A 20091-nucleotide genomic window follows, 5' to 3' on the forward strand; every position below is an offset into this window, starting at 1 on the left:
GTGTGTGTGTGTGTGTGTGTGTGTGTGTGTGTGTGTGTGTGTTTAAAGTGAGAACATAAGGTGGGTCAGTTTACCTTTAAAAGCGACTTTCCATCAGAAACAATCACAAAAATATTGCCAGAAAGCCTAGATGAGTCAAAGCTCAACACGGAATCAACGTGATTGATTCTGTTGTGGAAAAAATGCGTAAGGACATTTGTCAAACCTCCAGATCTGTCGGTTTCTTCTTGATGGATAGAACCCAGGTGATGGAAAACAAAATGATGTTTATGTATCATATGTCAGTGTCAGGTAGAGATACTGTGGGTGTGTTTATGCATTGCACTGGACATATATATTAAGCCAGTGCAAAGGGCACTTCTATTTCATCTATTACTCATCTATTTGGCATAGTCAAATAAACTAATTTGCCTGATATGTTGTAAATACATGGCTACACCCTTGACCATGTCTCTACTGGTGTGCTTGGTTGTTACATAACCCTACTGCCTATTCCTATCGGATATACAATATATAATATCTTATATCAATCATGGAAGAACAGAACAGTAAACATTTTTGACAGAAATGCTTTCCTGTAGCTCAAACAATACAGCGTTAGCAATGCCAAGATCATGAGTGCAATTTCCTGCAAAAGCAAGAACTGATCCCCAAAAAAAAAACAAAAATGAAATGTGTACTTTGAATGCAATGGAAGTCACTTTGGATAAAAGTGTCTGCATAAATGTAAATGACAAAAAAAACAGTGGTTCTCAAAATTACATCAATATATAACATAAATGCAAAATGTTAAGCAAAAAAAAAATTACTAAAATAATAATAATTAAGTTAACATTCTTTTGTATGTATTTTGTATGTAATGTATGTTTGAGTTACCACATCAAAAAAAATGTTTCATCCTATCATCCTATCACAGCATGGTCATTTATAGCAGGTGCCACCTGACTTGAGCAACAATCGCATGTCGAGAGTCTCCCTAATGGGGCCCTTCACTGACTGAGAGCGCGTCATGGAACATTCCCGGAACGAGCCAAAGTCCCACCCACCTCCTCTCCTGCTCACACACATGCACACGCACAGGCGGTGTGTACATGAAAATACAGATCACAACATTACCCATGCTGAAAAAATCGAACGGTCTACGACAACACAAACAGCACAGACCATATAACATTAATGACAGTCGCTCCCAAGATAGTGATTTATTTCACTTTCCCGCACCAGCCGTGCAAATTCCTTAGGATATTACACAATATTCACTATCTCCCACCAAGCAAACGGGGTATTCCCCACATGTCCCAATAAACGGAGGGGACCCATCCGCTACTCATTTTCACTTAACCGCGCTTTCAAAAAAGAATGCCACTCCTTGACATACTAAGAACAAGGTATACAAGACTAAAACTTACCGGTAGAACGTTTTCAAATCAGCCCATAACATTCCAAAAGAGTGTCAAACGCCGCTGTCGCCACTTCCAGCTCTGACACTAAATATCAGTTCAACTCGAATTGTGACAACGCTGCAGACGCCCGGTGTTAGAGTACAATGTACTGCGTCTTTGCTTCAGGAAGAGATGAAAGTGAGTTGGTCCGCTTCGGCTGGGGGGGAGACGGGGTTATTCCTAGCGTCGCTTCCCAGAATAGAAAAATGAGAGAGGGAGAGTAGAAAGAAGTAGAGAGAGGATCTGCGCGCGTGTGTCAGTGTGATTGTGACGTCATCGGATCCCCCAGCGCGCGTCCCCGTGGAGCTGCAGGGGGAGGGGGAGGGGGAGGGGGGGGGGGGGGTTGACCTCTTCCTGGTCTTGATAGGAGGAGGGAACTCCCTGGTGAAATTTCTCCAGAACGAGCTCCTCTGACTCCAAACCGCGACAGATGTCTTGTGTTCCTGCTATTTGATGCATATGGGCAGGGCGGGAATACGCAGTGACATTAGGTCTATTTGACTTGCACATCACACTAGAGTAATGGAGTTAGATTTCATTTGGAAATGCCCCTTCAAAATGTTAGAGCAGTATTAAATGACAAATTTAGATTTGTTATCTGTAGCAAGATGTAGATGTAATCATACACAAGCTACTGTACAATATGACTTCTTTCAGCATCACATTTGTCTATTTTCTACTCTAAAATGGCAGTGACTTATTTTCCCTGCCTCCATGCATGACACATATTGTTTAGGAAAAGAAAAACCGTATAGGCGGTAAATGTAGAGGTACCTAGTTGTCCGCTCTGCATCATTGACAATGTTTACATGCGGTCTATTCTGAAATGAATTAGAATTTCTTCATATTCTGATTATATAATTGTCATGTAAACGTATCTTGTTTGACATACTTTAGGCCAGTATTACACATATTAATTATATGTGTGTGTGTGTGTGTGTGTGTGTGTGTGTGTATACACACATGAGTGACAATAAGTTGATTACTGTTCAATAGTATTTAAATGCTGCGAAATGCAGTCTTTTTCTGAGCAAAGTTTTAACCAGAATTGGAGTATTATATACATATAAACATGGTCATTGTTCACATGTATGTAGGTCTTGTTTGGCCCCAAATAAAGAGAGATTGTTAAAGTAAACTGAGAAATTCTTGCTTGGTTATCTGTTGCTGTTCAATTTGTGCATGTGCATGAGGTTTTGCCTACAATGTGAAGACCAAATATGTTCATAAGGACAGCAAACCCTACATCAGGGTTCCTCAATTATATTTCACTGAGGGCCGAATTCTGGCAACAATACCAAGCCAAGGGCCACTGACCTATATGTATATATATATATATATAAAATTGTTATTATTATTACAATTATTATATTATTATATTTATAATATATTTATAAATATTTATTTATATTAGTATTATTATATTGTTGCTTTTGTTAAAATAATCACAAGATGGTCAAAATCACAAATTTTTCCCCAGTAGTCTGTTTTATTCAAACAATTATGAAATTTTTTGCATTTAGATACAGAAGAACTTTGCCTGTTGAATATTAAAAACAAATGAACAAACAAAAAAAATGGATCTTCATGTCTGCCGTGCAAATCAACTGTTCCTGCTCATTCCCAGACTGGATTTCTTCTCTTCTCTCCACTTTCCCTAATTGCAGATTCAATTATTAGATTTGTCAGTATTAATATTTTTATGCTTAGATTTTTTTGGGGGGGGGGGATCAAACTGTAACACCGACACCGTGTGACCCAACTAGACACAACGCGATAAAAAAGTATCTTTTCCATGTAATTTTTGTCCTTACCACCCGCGACAGCGACACCTGACAATTAGCGACATCTATTTTAGGAACGGTTTTTATTTTCTGCAAGTCACGGCAGGAACAACATACAAAATATGACAGTGATAATCTCAGGTAATGATTATGTGCTTTATTCAATGTTAAAAGTGTCTAATGTGAGTTTGAATATTATTTTGCATTATCTTTATAGCCATAGTGAAAGCAACAATAGATATTTTACCTCAGATCTTGAAAATAAATTAAAGCAAACTTGTACGTTAAAACTTTGAACTCACTGCTAACCAACATGTGTATAACAAAGATAGGCTATCAGTCACTCAAAACTGTTCAGTCCATTCACATCTGAATCATCTATTTTCCGTGTTCACTATTCTTTTCTACACACTCGCCATGTTTTTGCTGTCACATCGTATCTACACTGGACACGACAAAGCATTGCAAATTATTTGAACGTTGTGTCAGTACTTAGAAATAGAACGAGTCAGCAGTTTACTGTCGGGGATTTGTCGTGTCGCGCCGCATCCAAGACAGCATCACTGATTATAACCAGTTCTTGTATTTTATTGCGTCGCGCCGCTCGTGTCTGGTGTAAACACGATGTCAGTTAATGTAGCTTTCTGATGTTGCGTTTGAATTTTCATGCCACATATTATTTGAAATTAGCTCTGGGCCAAACTTTTTTATCACAGGGGCCGCCTATTGAGGAACCCTGCCCCACATTGTGGGAAACCAAAACGCAGGAAGGCTTGTTTGAGGCTTCAGTTTAGGGGTGGGAGATAGAAAATATCTCTAGCTCATTATAAAATCAATAGAGATCATGGGAAAGTCCTGTCCATGATATGAAATGTGCATGTTTGTCTTGTCGGGAGTGGTGCATCTGTTCTGTATTGTGTTAAATGGATTACTGACTAGGTTAGAGTGGCTTATGTTTCCTTTAAGGAGCTTGTGATCACATCAGCTGTGACCTGGAGTTCCCTTCACATTGGCAATAGGGAGCTCCTCTGTAATCCTCAGCAAGGGCATCCCCAAAGAAGGGCTGGCATCTGAGTCACTCAAGCATAATTGACAGCACGCAGACATAAATCAGCATTGCCGGACGAGCTTAGGCATCACAGTCAATGGCGCTTTCCCGCAGGAAATAAAGAGGAAATGGAAATGTCTGCACTTGACCCAAAGGGCTTGTTTCATCAACATTTATCAAGTCATCTTGTTTCACTGGTTGGCGTTTGCTCGGTAGTGCCTGTGCAGGTGTCTGCATGTACACAGCGTGCAAAGTCATTTTCTCAAGGACACAAGGGTGTTCCCAGCAGCACAGAGCAGTTCGCAGTTAATTATCGGTGGACCAGATAAAAACTGCTCCATGCTATTATAAATGTCTGAATGTCATGAATCACAATGCACATTTGTTTCCCAGAAGTGATCACCGCTAGACATTCCTAGCAAATCATGACTCCCATGACTCCCATGACTGTGATTACTGAAATATATATTTTTTAACCTTCACCTCCTCCTCCGCATCTTCATTTATATACTTAATTTATATATGTCTGATGCATGTTACATTAATACAGATGTAGTAGCTTACTTCATTGTTTACAAGCAAGGCAATGATAGGAGGGCCTTTATATCCTGTACGTGCTGCAGAGCCACAGCTCTTTGTTTATGAATGTGTGTATGTGCATATTTGTGTGTGTGTGTGTGTGTGTGTGCGTTAATCAGTAGTAAGTGCTGGTATAGCAAGAGCATGACTGACTTATTCTAAAATGTTTGCGTATTAGACTACCTTGTCACTTTTTTCACAATTTTCCAGATTTGAATGACAAGTAGATAAGACTTTAAAAATGTGTTTATATATATATAGTATATATTGAGTATATATATATGTGTCTGTGTGTGTTATACACATACACACACATGTTTATATATATATACACACTATACATACTATATATATAAAATATATATAAGACTTTTAATATAATAAATATATATATATATTTTATTCTACAATGATGCATTACATTAAAAATATTTATCATTTATATTTATTTTAATTTTGACAATTTACAGTTTTCAACATTGATAATAGTAAGAAAAGAAGCATATTAGAATTACTTCTGAAGGATCATGTGACACTGAACACAGGAATAATGGCTGCTGAAATTTCAGCTTTACCATCACAGGAATAATTACATTTTAAAATATTAAAATAGAGAGCTTACTGTTTTTAATGTATTTTTGATCAAATAAATAATACACTTAAAAAAATATTTAAAAAATAAATAAAATACAAATCGTAAAATCCCAAACCTTTGAACATGTGTGTGTATATATACACACACACACACACACACATATATATATACTGTATATTAAAAGATTTTTTATGTCTTTTTAATGTCTCTTTGTATAAGATTTGTAATGTCTCTTTGTCTTATACCTGGTGAAATATTTATGAAAAAAATAGCTAATCCAAAGCCACATTCTTCATGATTAAGATGTCAAAACAAGCAGTCAACAGAAAGCTTCCTCATGCTTTCTTTGAGACACAGAGTCCCACTTCTCTTCACACTTCAATAATCTGAAATAAGTCACGTACACACTCTCACATATATATATGACACAGAGGAATATAGCCTAAGGCTGTATCTGTTTCTCCAGTTGAGATGGTGTAATATTGCTTAAACAGCAGTCATCCTGCCGAAGCTTACATGGAGGGATCTGCCTCACCCTTTTCCACTCCCAGTTTTACCCCCAGTAATCTGTGACTATTGTGCGGCTTTCACATCCCTGTGATTAACCTCATACTCAGCAACACGTCATTCTCAGGAATCCCAGAGCTTTTTTTCTGCTCTTATAGCACTGCCAGGAAATTACATAAGAATATGTTACACTTGACAAAGGTCAGGTTGTCTTTGAGATAAAGCAGGGCACTAATGTGTGGATCCTTGCCAAAGAACTCCTTTCATCTCATGTACCAAAGCTGTAAAACCGCCCTGTAAAATTGACAAAGACCTGACGAGTGGACACACCTAAATTCTCGATGAGTCCATACCATTTCAAATACTCCTTTGTTGGGTCTGCTGACTATAAAAGAGAATGCCGCTATGATTCATTCCCTTGTTCGATTACAAGAGGTTACCTAACATGCTTTCTAATGAATCATACACTTCTTAAATTAATATCTCTTGAAAGAACATCATTAAATCAATCTTTAACATTTAATTTTATTCAGATACTAAGATTTTATCTTGTTGAAATATTGAAATATAGCTGTTTAGAAATCAGTGTTAAAGGTAAGTTTCAAAGTCTGTAAGATCAAGACCTCTGCTGGTTGAGAATGATATTGCATTATCATCTGGTCAGATTTGGGCTGATTAATAAAGTTTATTTTATTGCTATTATTAATGTTTCAAGCATAATAATAAAAAAACAAATAACAAAATAAAGTCATGGCTGTCACATAAAGCACTGCTGTTAAAAAATTGTGGGTCAGTAAGATTTTAAGCAAAGTTTATTTTATTGCTATTATTAATGTTTCAAGCATAATAATAAAAAAAACAAATAACAAAATAAAGTCATGGCTGTCACATAAAGCACTGCTGTTAAAAAATTGTGGGTCAGTAAGATTTTAAGGAAATTAATACTTTTAATTAGCAATGACATAATAACTTGATCAAAAGTGACAGTAAATACATTTATAAGGTGAAAAAAATCTATTTCAAATAAATGCTGTTCTTTTGAATTTCTATTCATCAGACAATCCTGAAGGAAAATGCTTCACGGTTTTGACCAAAATATTAAGCAGAACAAATGTTTTCAACATTGATAATAAGAAATATTTCTGGAGCAGCAAATCAGCATATTTGATGCTTTCTGAAGTATCGTGTAACACTGCAAAAATTGGAGTAATAACTGCTGAAAATTAAGCTTTGCCACTACAAAAATAGATTACATTTTAAATATATTTGAACAGAAACCTAAACAATTTTAATAAAATAAAATGCAAATATTTAATAATATAACATTTGACTAATTTTGTATAATACAATAGCCACTTGGTATTATGCCACATGCATTAGCATTTAGTTTGACCCCTAACTGTGTGTGATCAACCTCTAGCTGTTGAGTGCACTAGTGCCTTTTAATTACTTTCTTTTTCGTGGTCAATATGACTTTCAGTGTGTGCTTCCTCATCCCTATCTCATTTTCCAGGACCCTGGAGACCACACAGAGGCCCCTGCATAAAGGTGGTTAACGTGTTTTCAGGAGATAAAAGCCCAGTGATTGCGGACTTCTCCATCCCGTGAGACCGAAGCGCTGTGTTTAAAGTTGACAACTGACAAAAAGCGGTAAAATATTGATGCTTGGCAGAGCACAGGTTTTCCAGTATACTTGGCACACATGGATTCTGTCCTCATGTTTCCCCACAAATCAGAAAGGACATCATTATAACAATAAAACGTTTGTTTTAACAGCCAGTGGCCTATTTTCGACTTTTGCCTATCTGTCAAATGCAATTATATTCACTGATTAAAGTCAATGAAAAAAGCTTATCTTAATAAAGTCTCTTAATAGAAGACAACACAATCGTGGTGACGCATGACTGCTGATATAGTCTAAAAGTCTACACCAGTGAATAAAAATAACACTCTTTTCTGAAGACAAAATTAATTCAGTGAAAACCGTGTAAAACAAGACAATAGCAGGACCACACAAGAGTTCCAAAGATCACAAAATGATTCACAGACAATCCAAATATTAAAATATTAAAGGAACCCAAATATAAAAATTTTGAACTCCCATTCTGATGGCACCCATTCACTGCAGAGGATCCATTGGTGAGCAAGTGATGTAATGCTAAATTTCTCCAAATCTGTTCTGATGAAGACACAAACTCATCTACATCTTGGACAGCCTGAGGGTGAATACATTTGTAGTGAATTATCATTTTCGGGTGAACTATTTCTTTAATTTAATAGTTGAATAATTTATTTGCACTTTCAGTTAACACGTAACAGCCTGAATGACTGATTCATGGTCTAAAATAAAAGCCAATAAATACATATAAAAAAGGTTTTGTGCTTTATTTCTAAACAAGAGTCTGATGAGTGACCTGTAGCGAACAGGTAATGGAAATACTTCAGTTATTCTTATATAGTCGTAACATTCATCTGCATGTTATTATTGCTCATAATTCTGTTTGCCCGGCTCTTATTCTGTCATGGTGTATGTTTGCGTTTTCTACGCACTTTCTCTATCTCCAAACCAGTGAAAGTACAGTGTTTAGACGCCTCTCATCGGGCCATCTGTCTTTTCACACCTCTACATTATGGATACACACCTTGTGCTTTAAATATCTCTGCAGGTGTGTGTGTGTGTTATCTGTATAGTTGGACAGACTGTGACCACAGACCATAAACGGTAATGATATGAAATGTGTGGTGTGACTATGGAAACCCCATTACTTTCGGTGAGCGTTTTATATACACACCGTATCATTTATTGCTTGTCAAGATGATGATGAAAGCTGCCGGCACAGTAAACAACACTCAAATCTCAAAGTCCACAGGGACAATTATAAACCTCACCACATGCATCATTCATTCTCAAGCAAATGGCCCACGAGAAAGAGAGAAGATACAGGATGCAGACCTGCAGGCTTGTGAAAAATTCAGATTTTAAGAAATGGCTACTTGTCAAATCACAAATGTGATTCGGAATTGAATAAGACACTTACTGATCAAAATACAGTAAAAAAACAGTAATATTAGGAAATATTATTACAATTTAAAATAACAGTTTTCTATTGCTATATATTTCAAAATGTATACATTTTTGTTATAGCAAAGCTGAATTTTTAGCAGCCATTACTCCAGGCTTCAGTATCACATGATCCTTCAAAAATCATTCAATCATCAACTGATTTTGTGCTCAAAAAACATTTCTCATTATTATAAATGCTGAAAACTGACATGCTGCTCATATGATTTTCACTTCATTTTAATGCTACTTAGAATCAAATTTAAATGTGTCCTGTTTGCTACCTCAATTTAAATGCAAGAATTGAAATGGAACTGTTAGTGCACAACACTGAAGATCTGAGCTCTCAATGAGCACAATGTGACCACTGAAGCTCCCGCGGTCCTGCCAACCTTCATCCAAAAAGCTCATAATCTGTGTTGACGTTTTTTGATTAACCATAGGACAGTTATGAAACTAAATTTGAATTTGGAGGTAACTGTAATGAATGAATAATATTTCCTCATTATCTGCGGGATTAGAGTGGGAGGTTTCTGAGAAGGGACATCTAATTGGCAGAACCAGGACAAAGGTAAGCAGGAGGCGGGCGGGCGAGCGAGCAGATGTGTGTGTTCGCTCTCTTCATTAGATTGATTGGGCAGACTTTGATGTCTGCAAACAAGTCCAAACATCAGCGCTCGCACCAGTGTTTGGTCCATAGCATTACGCTGTTGTAAACAAAACAACATTTTAATGAGACACTGATAGACTATTTATAAGCTGCTACTACAATGTCATGCTGGTATACGGACGTAAAGGCAACCTAATTACATGAGATCTTGTTGCAGATCTGACTAGAGATTGATAAGGGGGAAAGGGATTAGCATGACTTTCCCCACACAACTCCAACCATGATAACCATTGCTCTACGCGCCATCTGTGAACTGCATTAAGACTTGCGGTTCAGTGCCTTAAACTCTTTTTTTTAATGATAGTTGCCATTGCACATTTATTAGCTATAAACTATGAACTTTCTTAAGTTAACAGAAAATCGAAAAAGACATATAGAAAGCAGAGCAGGCCAGCCACACAAGCCACAAGCCCATCTCCTTCACAGTCACTGCTTGTTTTTCTCCTACTGCAGTAACAAAAGGCAGCATTTCTTTGTTAATTCATTATACACGTTTGTTCTTGCATTACTTGATAAACTTGAATAATACAAAGTTTTACGTGGCTCTCTGGTGTATGTGATTCTGAATGTCGTAATGTTCAGTGTGAGAAACTTCCAAAAATAACTCTATCCTCGTCCATTTGTCCATCTATTGTAGACAGCATCTTTGATTATAAAGCCAGAAACACATGGGGTTTTCACACTGCAAAGCCCCTTTATGTTCCAAAAAGTCCATTCAGGAAAACTTGATAGTACAGTCGGCAATCTAGCCTATAAGGATGCACAGTATAGCCTTTATGTAAACACATTGTGTGCTGCATTCACCTGGCAAATATGCAAACAATACAGGGTTTAGAAACTTACAGTGAAACAAGTGAAATGTCTTCTTATGAATACCCAGGATTGGTTAACCCTGGATAAATTATGAGCAGTGGGAAGCGTGAAACAAGATAACCCAGAATTTTATTTACTTGGGGTTTAGAATCACCCATGGTTAACTATTTCAAGTGTGAAAAGCCCTAAAGTTAAGGCAAGTGCGCTCATGTATCCACTAGCATTTGGCCAGCACACGTATTGTACTTGCATTGGGTTACAAATATTTTGTATACTTTTGTAGATTCTAACAACTAACAATAAATACACCCATTGGCCAAGCACTCGTGTATTTGCGTAAAAGTTCTGGAATAATAGGTTCTATTTGCTTTTGATGTGACAAGAAGCAACATATGCACTGCTGCATATCAGACCAATATTACCGTAACGAAACCGGTGCTACTTTCTTGTCTCTTGTATCACTCCGCAGGCTCGTGCTCTCTTGTTTAATACAAATGCAATTGGTGCCATTTTACCTCCATTGATTGTATTTTAAAATAGATTGTAGTCAGACCAAAGAGGGCTTTGGTATTACAGTGATATTATTCACCTTGTTGCAAGGCCAATTGTTTTGCACATTAAGGGACTTTTTTCTTAGTGGAAGTCTCAAATATAATGCACAGGTAAAAATTTTAAATAATTGAAACTCAAATCAGTATTTGATGTTCGCATATTTATTGATTTGAGGAGTAGGCGTATAACAATTAAGCGGGATTATGTACAGTCAACTGGTCATTATTGCATAATAAACCCTAAAAAAAACAAAACCAAAATAAAATAGACTGGCTGGCCTGACTGACTGTATTATATACTCAGCAAGTTTTTCAAGTGTTAGACGGGATGCCTAATCTGTGTTTTCAAGACTTTTGGCACTGTATCATACTGAGAAACACATTTCACTGAGATCTATTCTTGCACATATATGAAATCTGAGCTTCGCATGTCAGAGAGCTTGGGGCCAACCGAATGAGATGAAGTTTTGGGTTGCTGGAGGACCCACTCATCTAGAACCACATGCACATGCATCTCACTCAATTGCACTTACTGTGACCAAGTCTACCTCAGCTTTGGAAACTCTTGCATGCTCCCCACAGCTAACCACAAACTGTGGAGCACTCTTGCACTCTGGCAGACCCCATCAAACTCCACATTAGGTGAAGAACCTGAACAGCAGTCAGTGTGCCTTATATTTTCTTTGCATTTTCTCATTTTACTCATGAGGCTTAGGTCAAGTTAGATAAATATAAGGTTTTGAATATTTCAGAGAAAAAATTATTTGATCAACTTCAGTGACCTGATTTGTTCAAGATATTAAAAAAAGCAATAACATGCTGGTAATAAGTGGATTTGGCTGTGATAATATGGCATGTGAGTGACAGTAAGTCCAAACATAAAAGCATTCCATATTGCAATGTGAGATGTGACAGCTAAAATTGTGTATATTATGCATATTATCCCTTGGTCTGAAAACAAATTCACCCTGTCTTAGGTAATATCGAGAGTCCAGTATAGTCTAGGTCACGGGAATCACACCAGACCCTGTAACGCTGCTTTAAGTGGAGGCAGGCATAGTTGTTTAATCCTCATTCCTCCATCCTCTTAAAATGGCTAGTTTCTGGGAACCATTTATGTGCCTGTGGCAAGGGATTTTCCACTGTAAACCTCTTTGGCTGCCATATTGTTTCATAATGCAGGTTTTACGGGGGCAAAAATGTTTTGTCTGCTACTGTCTGACATCTCTCAAACAGTGATCGACTCAAATTATAGGTTACAGTTAAACTGTTCAGAAATGGGGTTGGTGAGAAAGGGTTGTTTTTGAAGGGTTATTTATGTTTCATTGTATTCTGGTAGCTTCTATGCCTGATATTGAAAATGTAAGTAAATATAATATAATATAATATAATATAATATAATATAATTGGGGAGATGTAAGTTCGCACAAGGTAACCATCTCAGTAACCGTAAGGTTTTCAATAGTCCACTTAGTCAAATGTATCAGTGATTAGTATTTAAACTCAACCACCACAGTTTAAGACTCAGAGTTATCTGGTCTTTAATAACGTTCTCAAAACATTAGCAGAAAACATTATTTATACATCGTTCATGGATTTATTTATTTTTTTCTGAGAAAAAATTTGGATGTTTGTTTAACATTTTTTTAAAGTTACTTCTCGTTTCAGAACCTTCAGAGAACATCAAAAATGACCTTCACATGATGATAAAAATGATAAATGATCAAATGGCATGTTCCCTTAAATGCTCATAGGCAGTGTTGGGGGTAACTCATTACAAGTAACGCGAGTTACGTAATCAGATTACTTTTTTCAAGTAACTAGTAAAGTAACGCATTACTTTTTAATTTACAAGAGAGTATCTGAGTTACTTTTTCAAATAAGTAATGCAAGTTACTTTTTTTTCCAATTTATTGATTGACAGCTCTCCTGTCCCTATATTGAGAGAAATCAGATGTTACTGTAGTCCTAAAATAAATATGAATATGCATTAATTCATCTCACTCACAAAAAAAATAACAGATTCAGTATTCCGTATATAAAAATAATGCAGCTCAGAAAGCAAACCTGCAATAATTAAATGTTAAACAACACAAATATCCTTTATGTATTTAATCCCATTCTATTAACCAATGTCTTAGCTTCTGACCTTCGATGATCCAGTTCAACCATACTAATAAGCATAAAAAGTACCGCAAAAGTAACGCAACGCATTACTTTCCATAAAAAGTAACTAGGTCACATAATTAGTTACTTTTTTATGGAGTAACGCAATATTGTAATGCATTACTTTTAAAAGTAACTTTCCCCAACACTGCTCATAGGGAAAAAAATGGACGTTTGAACTTTCAGAGAATTGAACGTTCCTTAATGGGAATGTTAGACAAATCGTTCTTAGAACACAATGAGCATGCGCGGACACAAAGAACAGTGACACGAGCTGCTCTGCACAGGCAGCGATGCTTGTTACTATAGCAATAACCTCTCGCGCACATCCGCCGCCTCCACCAACGTCTCTCACGGATCAGCGCGACCCTCTCCCCCTCCTCACCGCATAGCAGCATCCCTCTGTCAACAGGATATTTCCTGAGACGGAAATACGACGGGGGAAGGAAAATGGCGCTCATCCCATCACAGATCCTCAGAGTAGCGATACTCTTCTCTTATTTGTCCATCCTCTGCAATTACAAAGCCATAGACATGCCCGCGCATCAAACATACGGCGGTAGCTGGAAGTTTCTTACATTCATAGATTTGGTAAGTGCATGTGCATCGTTCCCATGCAGTGCCTGATATATATTTATATGATATCTCCATAATGCATTATATAGACAGGCCCGTTATGCTGAAATATGCAGGTTCCTTCCAAAAGGAGTCCAAACGCCAACACAAATAGTCTTGCGTCATATTTACTGAGCATTAAACGTTAATCACATGACGTAATGACTTTTTAAATCTCTAATGATGATGTCATGCTTTTCATATCTCACATCATTAATAATGAATCTTATTCTGAAGGGTTGTGCTGATTACGATCAGTTCACAGGAGGACAAATTAAGGGTGCATTTACAGTTTTTACATAGGAAATTGAAGCATCCTTTTTCCTTTTCATCCTTTTGTTCTGGCACCATAAGGCACCAGTCTGTTCGAGTAAATGCAGGTCACATTAGGCACCAGCAACTGCACGCACGCACATACACATTGACTGTTATGACAGTCTGTGAGCCAATGACTCATGTTTTCCACATAAACAGCCTATTTTCTCCCCCTTTTTTAAGTGATTTTTAATAGCAATAAAAGTTGTTTTGTTACACTTCACTTTTACACATCTGTTCCAGTGCAGTGTTTGCTTTTTTTCCCCCATTCTTGTTTGGGAATAATCTCATGTACAGATATGTTCTGTGCAGATGTGTTCGGATTATTGTGGATGGAGCTTTTCAAACCTTATGCTGTTTCATAACACTTATGATGTTTTCGCTCAGAATCCTTAGTACTTATTTGAAATTCTAATGCACTGTAGTCACTGCACTACAATTAACATTTATAGTTCAAAAGCTTGGGCTCAGTATGTTTTTTTTCCCCGAAAGAAATTACTAGTTTTAATCAACAAGGATGCATTAAATTGAACAAGCGTGACAGTAAAGACATTTAATGTAACATGGTTTCCATAAAAATATTAAGCAGCACGAATGTTTTCAATAAGAAATAAGAAATGTGACTTACTTACCTGCCAAAACTTTCATTCATATGTGCACATCAAATACATTTAGAAAAATTGTTATTTTAATCGTTTTGGTAACCTGAAAAACACAGTGATGACAGTTTTAGGTTTATTCATAAACTCTTTCATTGTTCATAAGCATAGAAAAACTAGACTCACTTTCATCACAAGCATAGAGAGACATGGACGTGATTTATTGTTTGAGCTGCTTTGTGTAATAGTATAATGATTAATTCTGACAGCATTTAAGGACCTCTGACACCACTCATAGCATTGCTATAATGAACCTGGATGATGAGGCTGTGTGAAACTAATATTAGAACAGACGATAAACACATGCCACGTTCAGAGAGGCAGATTATCTCATCTTGGCACAAGAAATGCAAGTACGTCTGGATCAAATACCGGCACTGACTATCCACAACTGATCTACTTCACTGTAGCATTGTTATATTTATTAACACTCTAAGTAACTACTACTGTGTTAACTGGGATTTTAGCCATTTATGTTTTCATCAGGCTTCATTAATTATTAAATATAGGGGTTCAGATTTGGCTTTCCATTCTCACAATAGGACACTTGAGGAGCCTGGCATAGAATTGATCTCTCAGTGTCATACATATAGTACCTAGTCGACTCAAGTGTGGCCGAAAGCTTTCAGTGATCTGACAATGAGATACCCGTGGATTAATTAGCAGAGTGTAATTAGCACAGATGCACAGGTTTTCTGAGTGTATCATTACTGTGATGAAAGGCAGCCTATATTTTTGGGAGAGCAGTTGCTATGTTGCAAACGCTTTGCAAGTGTAATTATAAAATCTTTGATTTTAAGACAAATAGGGTTGGAAAAAGTCTGTTCACATCTAATACTTTAAGACTGAAATGGTGCATTTGAATGCATAGCGTCTGAACTAATACAATTGCACATTGTTTTATGACATTTATTTTATCACGAATGCTAAATGTTATTACCTTAATTTTCTAAGACTGTCTTGCAATCCACTGTTTCTGCAGTATACTGTAGCGGTATGTTGTTTGATAAGAACTGAGTTTTCCTAGCCCAATTATTATTATTCCCAGCCTCAAACAAGCAATTCACTAGATTTCATGGAGACTTGAGTCTCAGTCCAGAAATCCTTGTGGTTGTTTATAAGCACAAAATAAGACTTTGTATAGCTAATAAATGATTTTATGCCTCTTTTGGCTTCATGTCCTTGCACCATGGCTGTTTTTAACTCTCAAATGATGTGAGAAAAGGATGAACATCCATTTTTAGCTCAGCAAAAGCAAAGATCAAAAGCAATAGTCAGGGTAAAGTAAGAAAAATAGATCATTTTAGGCGGCTGGTAATAGGGATTTAAGACTTTTCCAATAAAAGATTGGTTTTGGGCAAATCGAACATTTATATGAAGTCTTAGAAGGGCTTCTCCTTTCTTCAGACACCAGGAAGCAAATTTAGGAGCAGAAAGATAATGAGGAATGAAATATTAAAGAGTGTATTAATGGGAGACTTATTTGCATGTTGGATATCTGTGGAGGAGATATAATAAAGAAACATAATTCCATAATGTCTTTCCATCTTAAATTAATGTCAAAGCAATCTCCTAACACTCATCATGAATGTTCACTAATGGAAAAATGGGCTAAAAAAAGACATTAGCTTAAGACGAGAAAAGGTTATGGAGGAAAGGTTGTGTATTAAATTATTCTAATGCCAGTTTTCTTGCAGCCTGTCATGCATTGTAACATTTTAAAGCTTGAAAACTCTATCTGTATATTGTTCTGTTTCTTGTGATGCGAGTTTGTTTGCTCTTGGAAAATGATGGCCCTTAGAAATACTCATATTCTATTTTGAGACAACCAAAGATGAATGCATGGCTTTCATCAAGTTTCCCTTCAACTTTCCATTGTGTTCATTTTAAAAGACAGCTTTTATTTGCATGTCAATGAGAGGCCTTCCAAAAAACAAAAAAAACATGGACATTTTATTTCATTTATTTATTTATAACTAAAATGGACTAAAAGTTACACCTCAGTCAGCTTTGACTGCTCTTTTCAGTTAGGGCTTAAAGGAACATTTAACCCCAAAATGAAAATGTCCTTATAATTTATTTACCCTTAGGCCATCCAAGATGTAGATGAGTTTGTTTCTTCATCATAAACTTAGCATTACATCACTTGCTCACCAATGGATCCTCTGCAGTGAATGGGTGCCGTCAGAATGAGAGTTCAAACAGCAGATAAAAACATCACAATAATCCACAAGTAACCCACATGACCCCAGTCGTTTATATATCGTTTTATTCAATTATATATACTAATCGTTGGCATTCAGCTTTTGTTGGCTTATATAGTTAAAAATATATATATATATATAAATAAATAAAAACAGTTATACTGTGAACTATTGTTACAATATATGACAATGTCACAATGTAGAAAAGTCAAAATGCCACATAATTGTTCTTGGAAGTTTACAAATCTGATGGATGGGATGTGTCCCATTTCTTCTGGGTATACTACATTACTTTTTCCTAACCAGTATGTTATGATTCCCCATGTCAGGTCATTCAGGCGGTGTTCTTTGGAGTGTGTGTCCTGACTGACCTCTCAAGCCTTCTGACAAAAGGCAGTGCCAGTATGGAGCAAGAGAGACAGTTGAGGAAGCTCATTGGCTTACGAGACTGGATGATGGCTGTTCTGGCCTTTCCCGTTGGTGCGGTATGTATGAACCACCAATCAGATTTCTCATTTTGCATATATGCACTAACTGACTGAGATCTATAAAAATACTCTTTGTTTTTGTTAGTTGGACCTGGAGACTGTGAGCAGTGCTGCTGGCTCAATGAGGATATGTTGATATTCAGATAACATCAATGCTTAGAATCAACATTGAAAATTGGACTGAAATCGAATAAAAACACCAATATGGCCAATTATCAAAGTGAAATGATGCAGTGATCCAGATTATTACTGTGCAAAGAAATCTAACGTTCAAACTAGAGTTTGGAAAAGTTTCAGCTTTTATATAAACCCTGAACACATGCAAACATTGCATTTTTTGTATACGGAAAATCAGCAAAAGTCATTGGCTGCTGGCGGTGACTTACAGTGTGGTTAGTTTGTGGTTAGTGTGTGAACCTACCGTAAACTCTCTGAGCCATCAAGTTCCATTGTTAATGTGTGGGGGGGGGGAACAGTACAGTAACAACATGAATGCAATACTTTGTCTGAAGCTGCCCTTCCCCTCCCACACATGTCATTGACATTAATGTCTGATGTCTGAAACCACAGAAAAAGAGGCGAATATTCAAAACTTGTTTCGAGCAATCATTCAGTGGATCTAAGAAATGAGGGATGTTTATAGAGCATATTTGTAGGGGGTACCAAAGGTAAAATACTGCTTGCTGCATATGCCTGACCAATGGTTTTATATATATTTGTGTACATCTCTTAGTAGTGTACAGTATATATATATATATATATATATATATATATATATACTAAATACTTTTTTTCCCCACTGTATATATATTATTGAAAAGTCTGTACTCAAAAGGTTGCATTTATTTGATCAAAAATACAGTAATATTGTGAAATTCATTCTAATATGCTGCTCAAGAAACATTTCTAAATATTATCAATGTCAAAAATAGTTGTGCTGCTTAATATTTTCATGGAAACCGTATTACGTTTTATTTCCAGATTTTTTGATGAATAGAAAGTTCAAAAGAACAGCATTTATTTGAAAAAGAATAGTAAAGAAACATCTTTACGTTCACTTTTGATCAATTTAATGTATCCTTACTGTTCAATCCAGTTCAGACGGTTGCTGTGTGTTGTCTTTGTAGGGCATAATAGACAGCCTTTAGATTTGTATTTAGAACAAACATTGAATCATCCGATTCTTTAAAAGGAACAATAGGTGAACTGATGGAAAAGGCATGAGCCTGCAAGTCTGGTCAGACAGCATCTGTATTCTCTTAACACATACCTCTATATCTGGGAACATCCACACGTTCTGCTTTGCATAAGGGGACTACAGACACCAATACGCATTGTTTTAAATGTACATCCTATTTGTTTTGCAAATGCCCAGTCATCTATCTGGCACTGCCACAAAACCAGCTATGCAATAAAATCCTGTCCTGCGAAGTGGAGAAGGAAACACTATGTTGCTTCTGTGTGTGTGTGTGTGTGTGTGTGTGTGTGTCTGTGTGTGTGTCTGTGTGTGTCTGTGTGTGTGTCTGTGATGACCATCAGATAATTTAATGGAAAATATGTAAATTTTGACCACAAATGTCTTGCTTTGTCTCTGGCTGCCTAAAGATCTTTTAATATTGCATGACACAATGTTAGTAAGGAGTTTAAGATGTCAAATGACAGTGTCAACGTGACTTAAACCTTAAGTGGAAAGAAAATTGACTCTGCTCTGCTCATTTCTTTTTAATGAAAGAGACACAGGCATTCCACTTACATTGCAAGGGATCATTCATAATAACATAATAAAACCTATCTCTTAATGGCTAAATATTAAATTAAGCAAAGTGTAAAAATACAAAATTAATTCTATAGTGTGCAAATACACTACATACACACATATATATATATATAAGAATTTTTGTAAAAATTGTAATAGAATTTCACAATATTACTGTTCTTAATGAATTAATGTTATAAAAAATGCAGCCATGGAGAGCATAAGAGACTTTTTTCAAAAATATTTTTAAAATCTTATGTTAAATTTTTGGCCAGTAGTGTATAATGACTAGGCCTAGACTGAAATGTTTTTTCTCCATTTCCGTTACTGTTTTTGGGGAAATTCTGCAAAACATATTTAAAAATTAATAACAATAAATTAATATTAAATACAGTATTGCATTTTAAAATATAAATATAATAATAAATGATAAATAAATATAATAAAAATATAATATTTTAAAGATACAGATTTGACCATTGCATCATTCTGTGGATATTTGTAGGTTCCAGATTCTCAGCAGGATTTAACGAGATAGCAGACAGGGGAGGCTTCCTTGTTAGCTTGTAAAAAAACTTTGCAGCCAGACAGCCATGAAACAAACACAAAATAGAAGCTTGACTTGGCCCTGGCCCTCAGTCTAAGAGCTAGGCATGAGGCTCAGCTTACAGACATCACATTGAGCATCATTAGTGTTGACGTTAATATTGGGAAACAGGCTCTACTGTGTTTGAGTGATATGCATACTTTGTTAGCCTTAGCCCAGGTCATTTCCTGGCACCTGTTAGTGGTATATGTGTCACGCTGATATTCACTCTTCTGCATTGTAGACTGAGAC

At 36.3% G+C, this 20091-nt stretch overlaps 2 protein-coding genes across 2 annotated transcripts in view; one reads left to right on the top strand and one right to left on the bottom strand.

The window, feature by feature from the left end:
• Positions 1-1652, bottom strand: part of LOC107558946 (human immunodeficiency virus type I enhancer-binding protein 2 homolog) — an 87288-nt gene extending 85636 nt beyond the window's left edge. Inside the window, exon 1 of the mRNA XM_016242654.1 lies at positions 1410-1652. The gene's annotated coding sequence lies outside the window, so the exon portion shown is untranslated. The remainder of the gene's footprint in view (positions 1-1409) is intronic.
• An 11858-nt stretch (positions 1653-13510) lies between these two features.
• Positions 13511-17695, top strand: LOC107558934 (androgen-induced gene 1 protein-like). The gene is made up of 3 exons (XM_016242637.1): positions 13511-13807; positions 17339-17494; positions 17583-17695. The coding sequence occupies exons 1-3, from the start codon at positions 13667-13669 to the stop codon at positions 17631-17633; spliced, it is 348 nt and encodes a 115-aa protein (XP_016098123.1). The 5' UTR covers positions 13511-13666; the 3' UTR covers positions 17634-17695.
• Positions 17696-20091: the final 2396 nt, after the last annotated feature.

The sequence above is a fragment of the Sinocyclocheilus grahami genome, unplaced genomic scaffold (assembly GCF_001515645.1).
Source record: "Sinocyclocheilus grahami isolate Dianchi unplaced genomic scaffold, SAMN03320097.WGS_v1.1 scaffold667.1, whole genome shotgun sequence".
Taxonomy (NCBI): domain Eukaryota; kingdom Metazoa; phylum Chordata; class Actinopteri; order Cypriniformes; family Cyprinidae; genus Sinocyclocheilus; species Sinocyclocheilus grahami.

Bases quoted from the DNA above. Each gene is read 5' to 3' on its own strand.
- LOC107558934 (XM_016242637.1), top strand. From the start codon at position 13,667: ATGGCGCTCATCCCATCACAGATCCTCAGAGTAGCGATACTCTTCTCT. The intron at 13,808-17,338 runs GTAAGTGCATGT...TCCCCATGTCAG, and splicing joins TTCTTACATTCATAGATTTG to GTCATTCAGGCGGTGTTCTT. The intron at 17,495-17,582 runs GTATGTATGAAC...TGTTTTTGTTAG, and splicing joins TGGCCTTTCCCGTTGGTGCG to TTGGACCTGGAGACTGTGAG.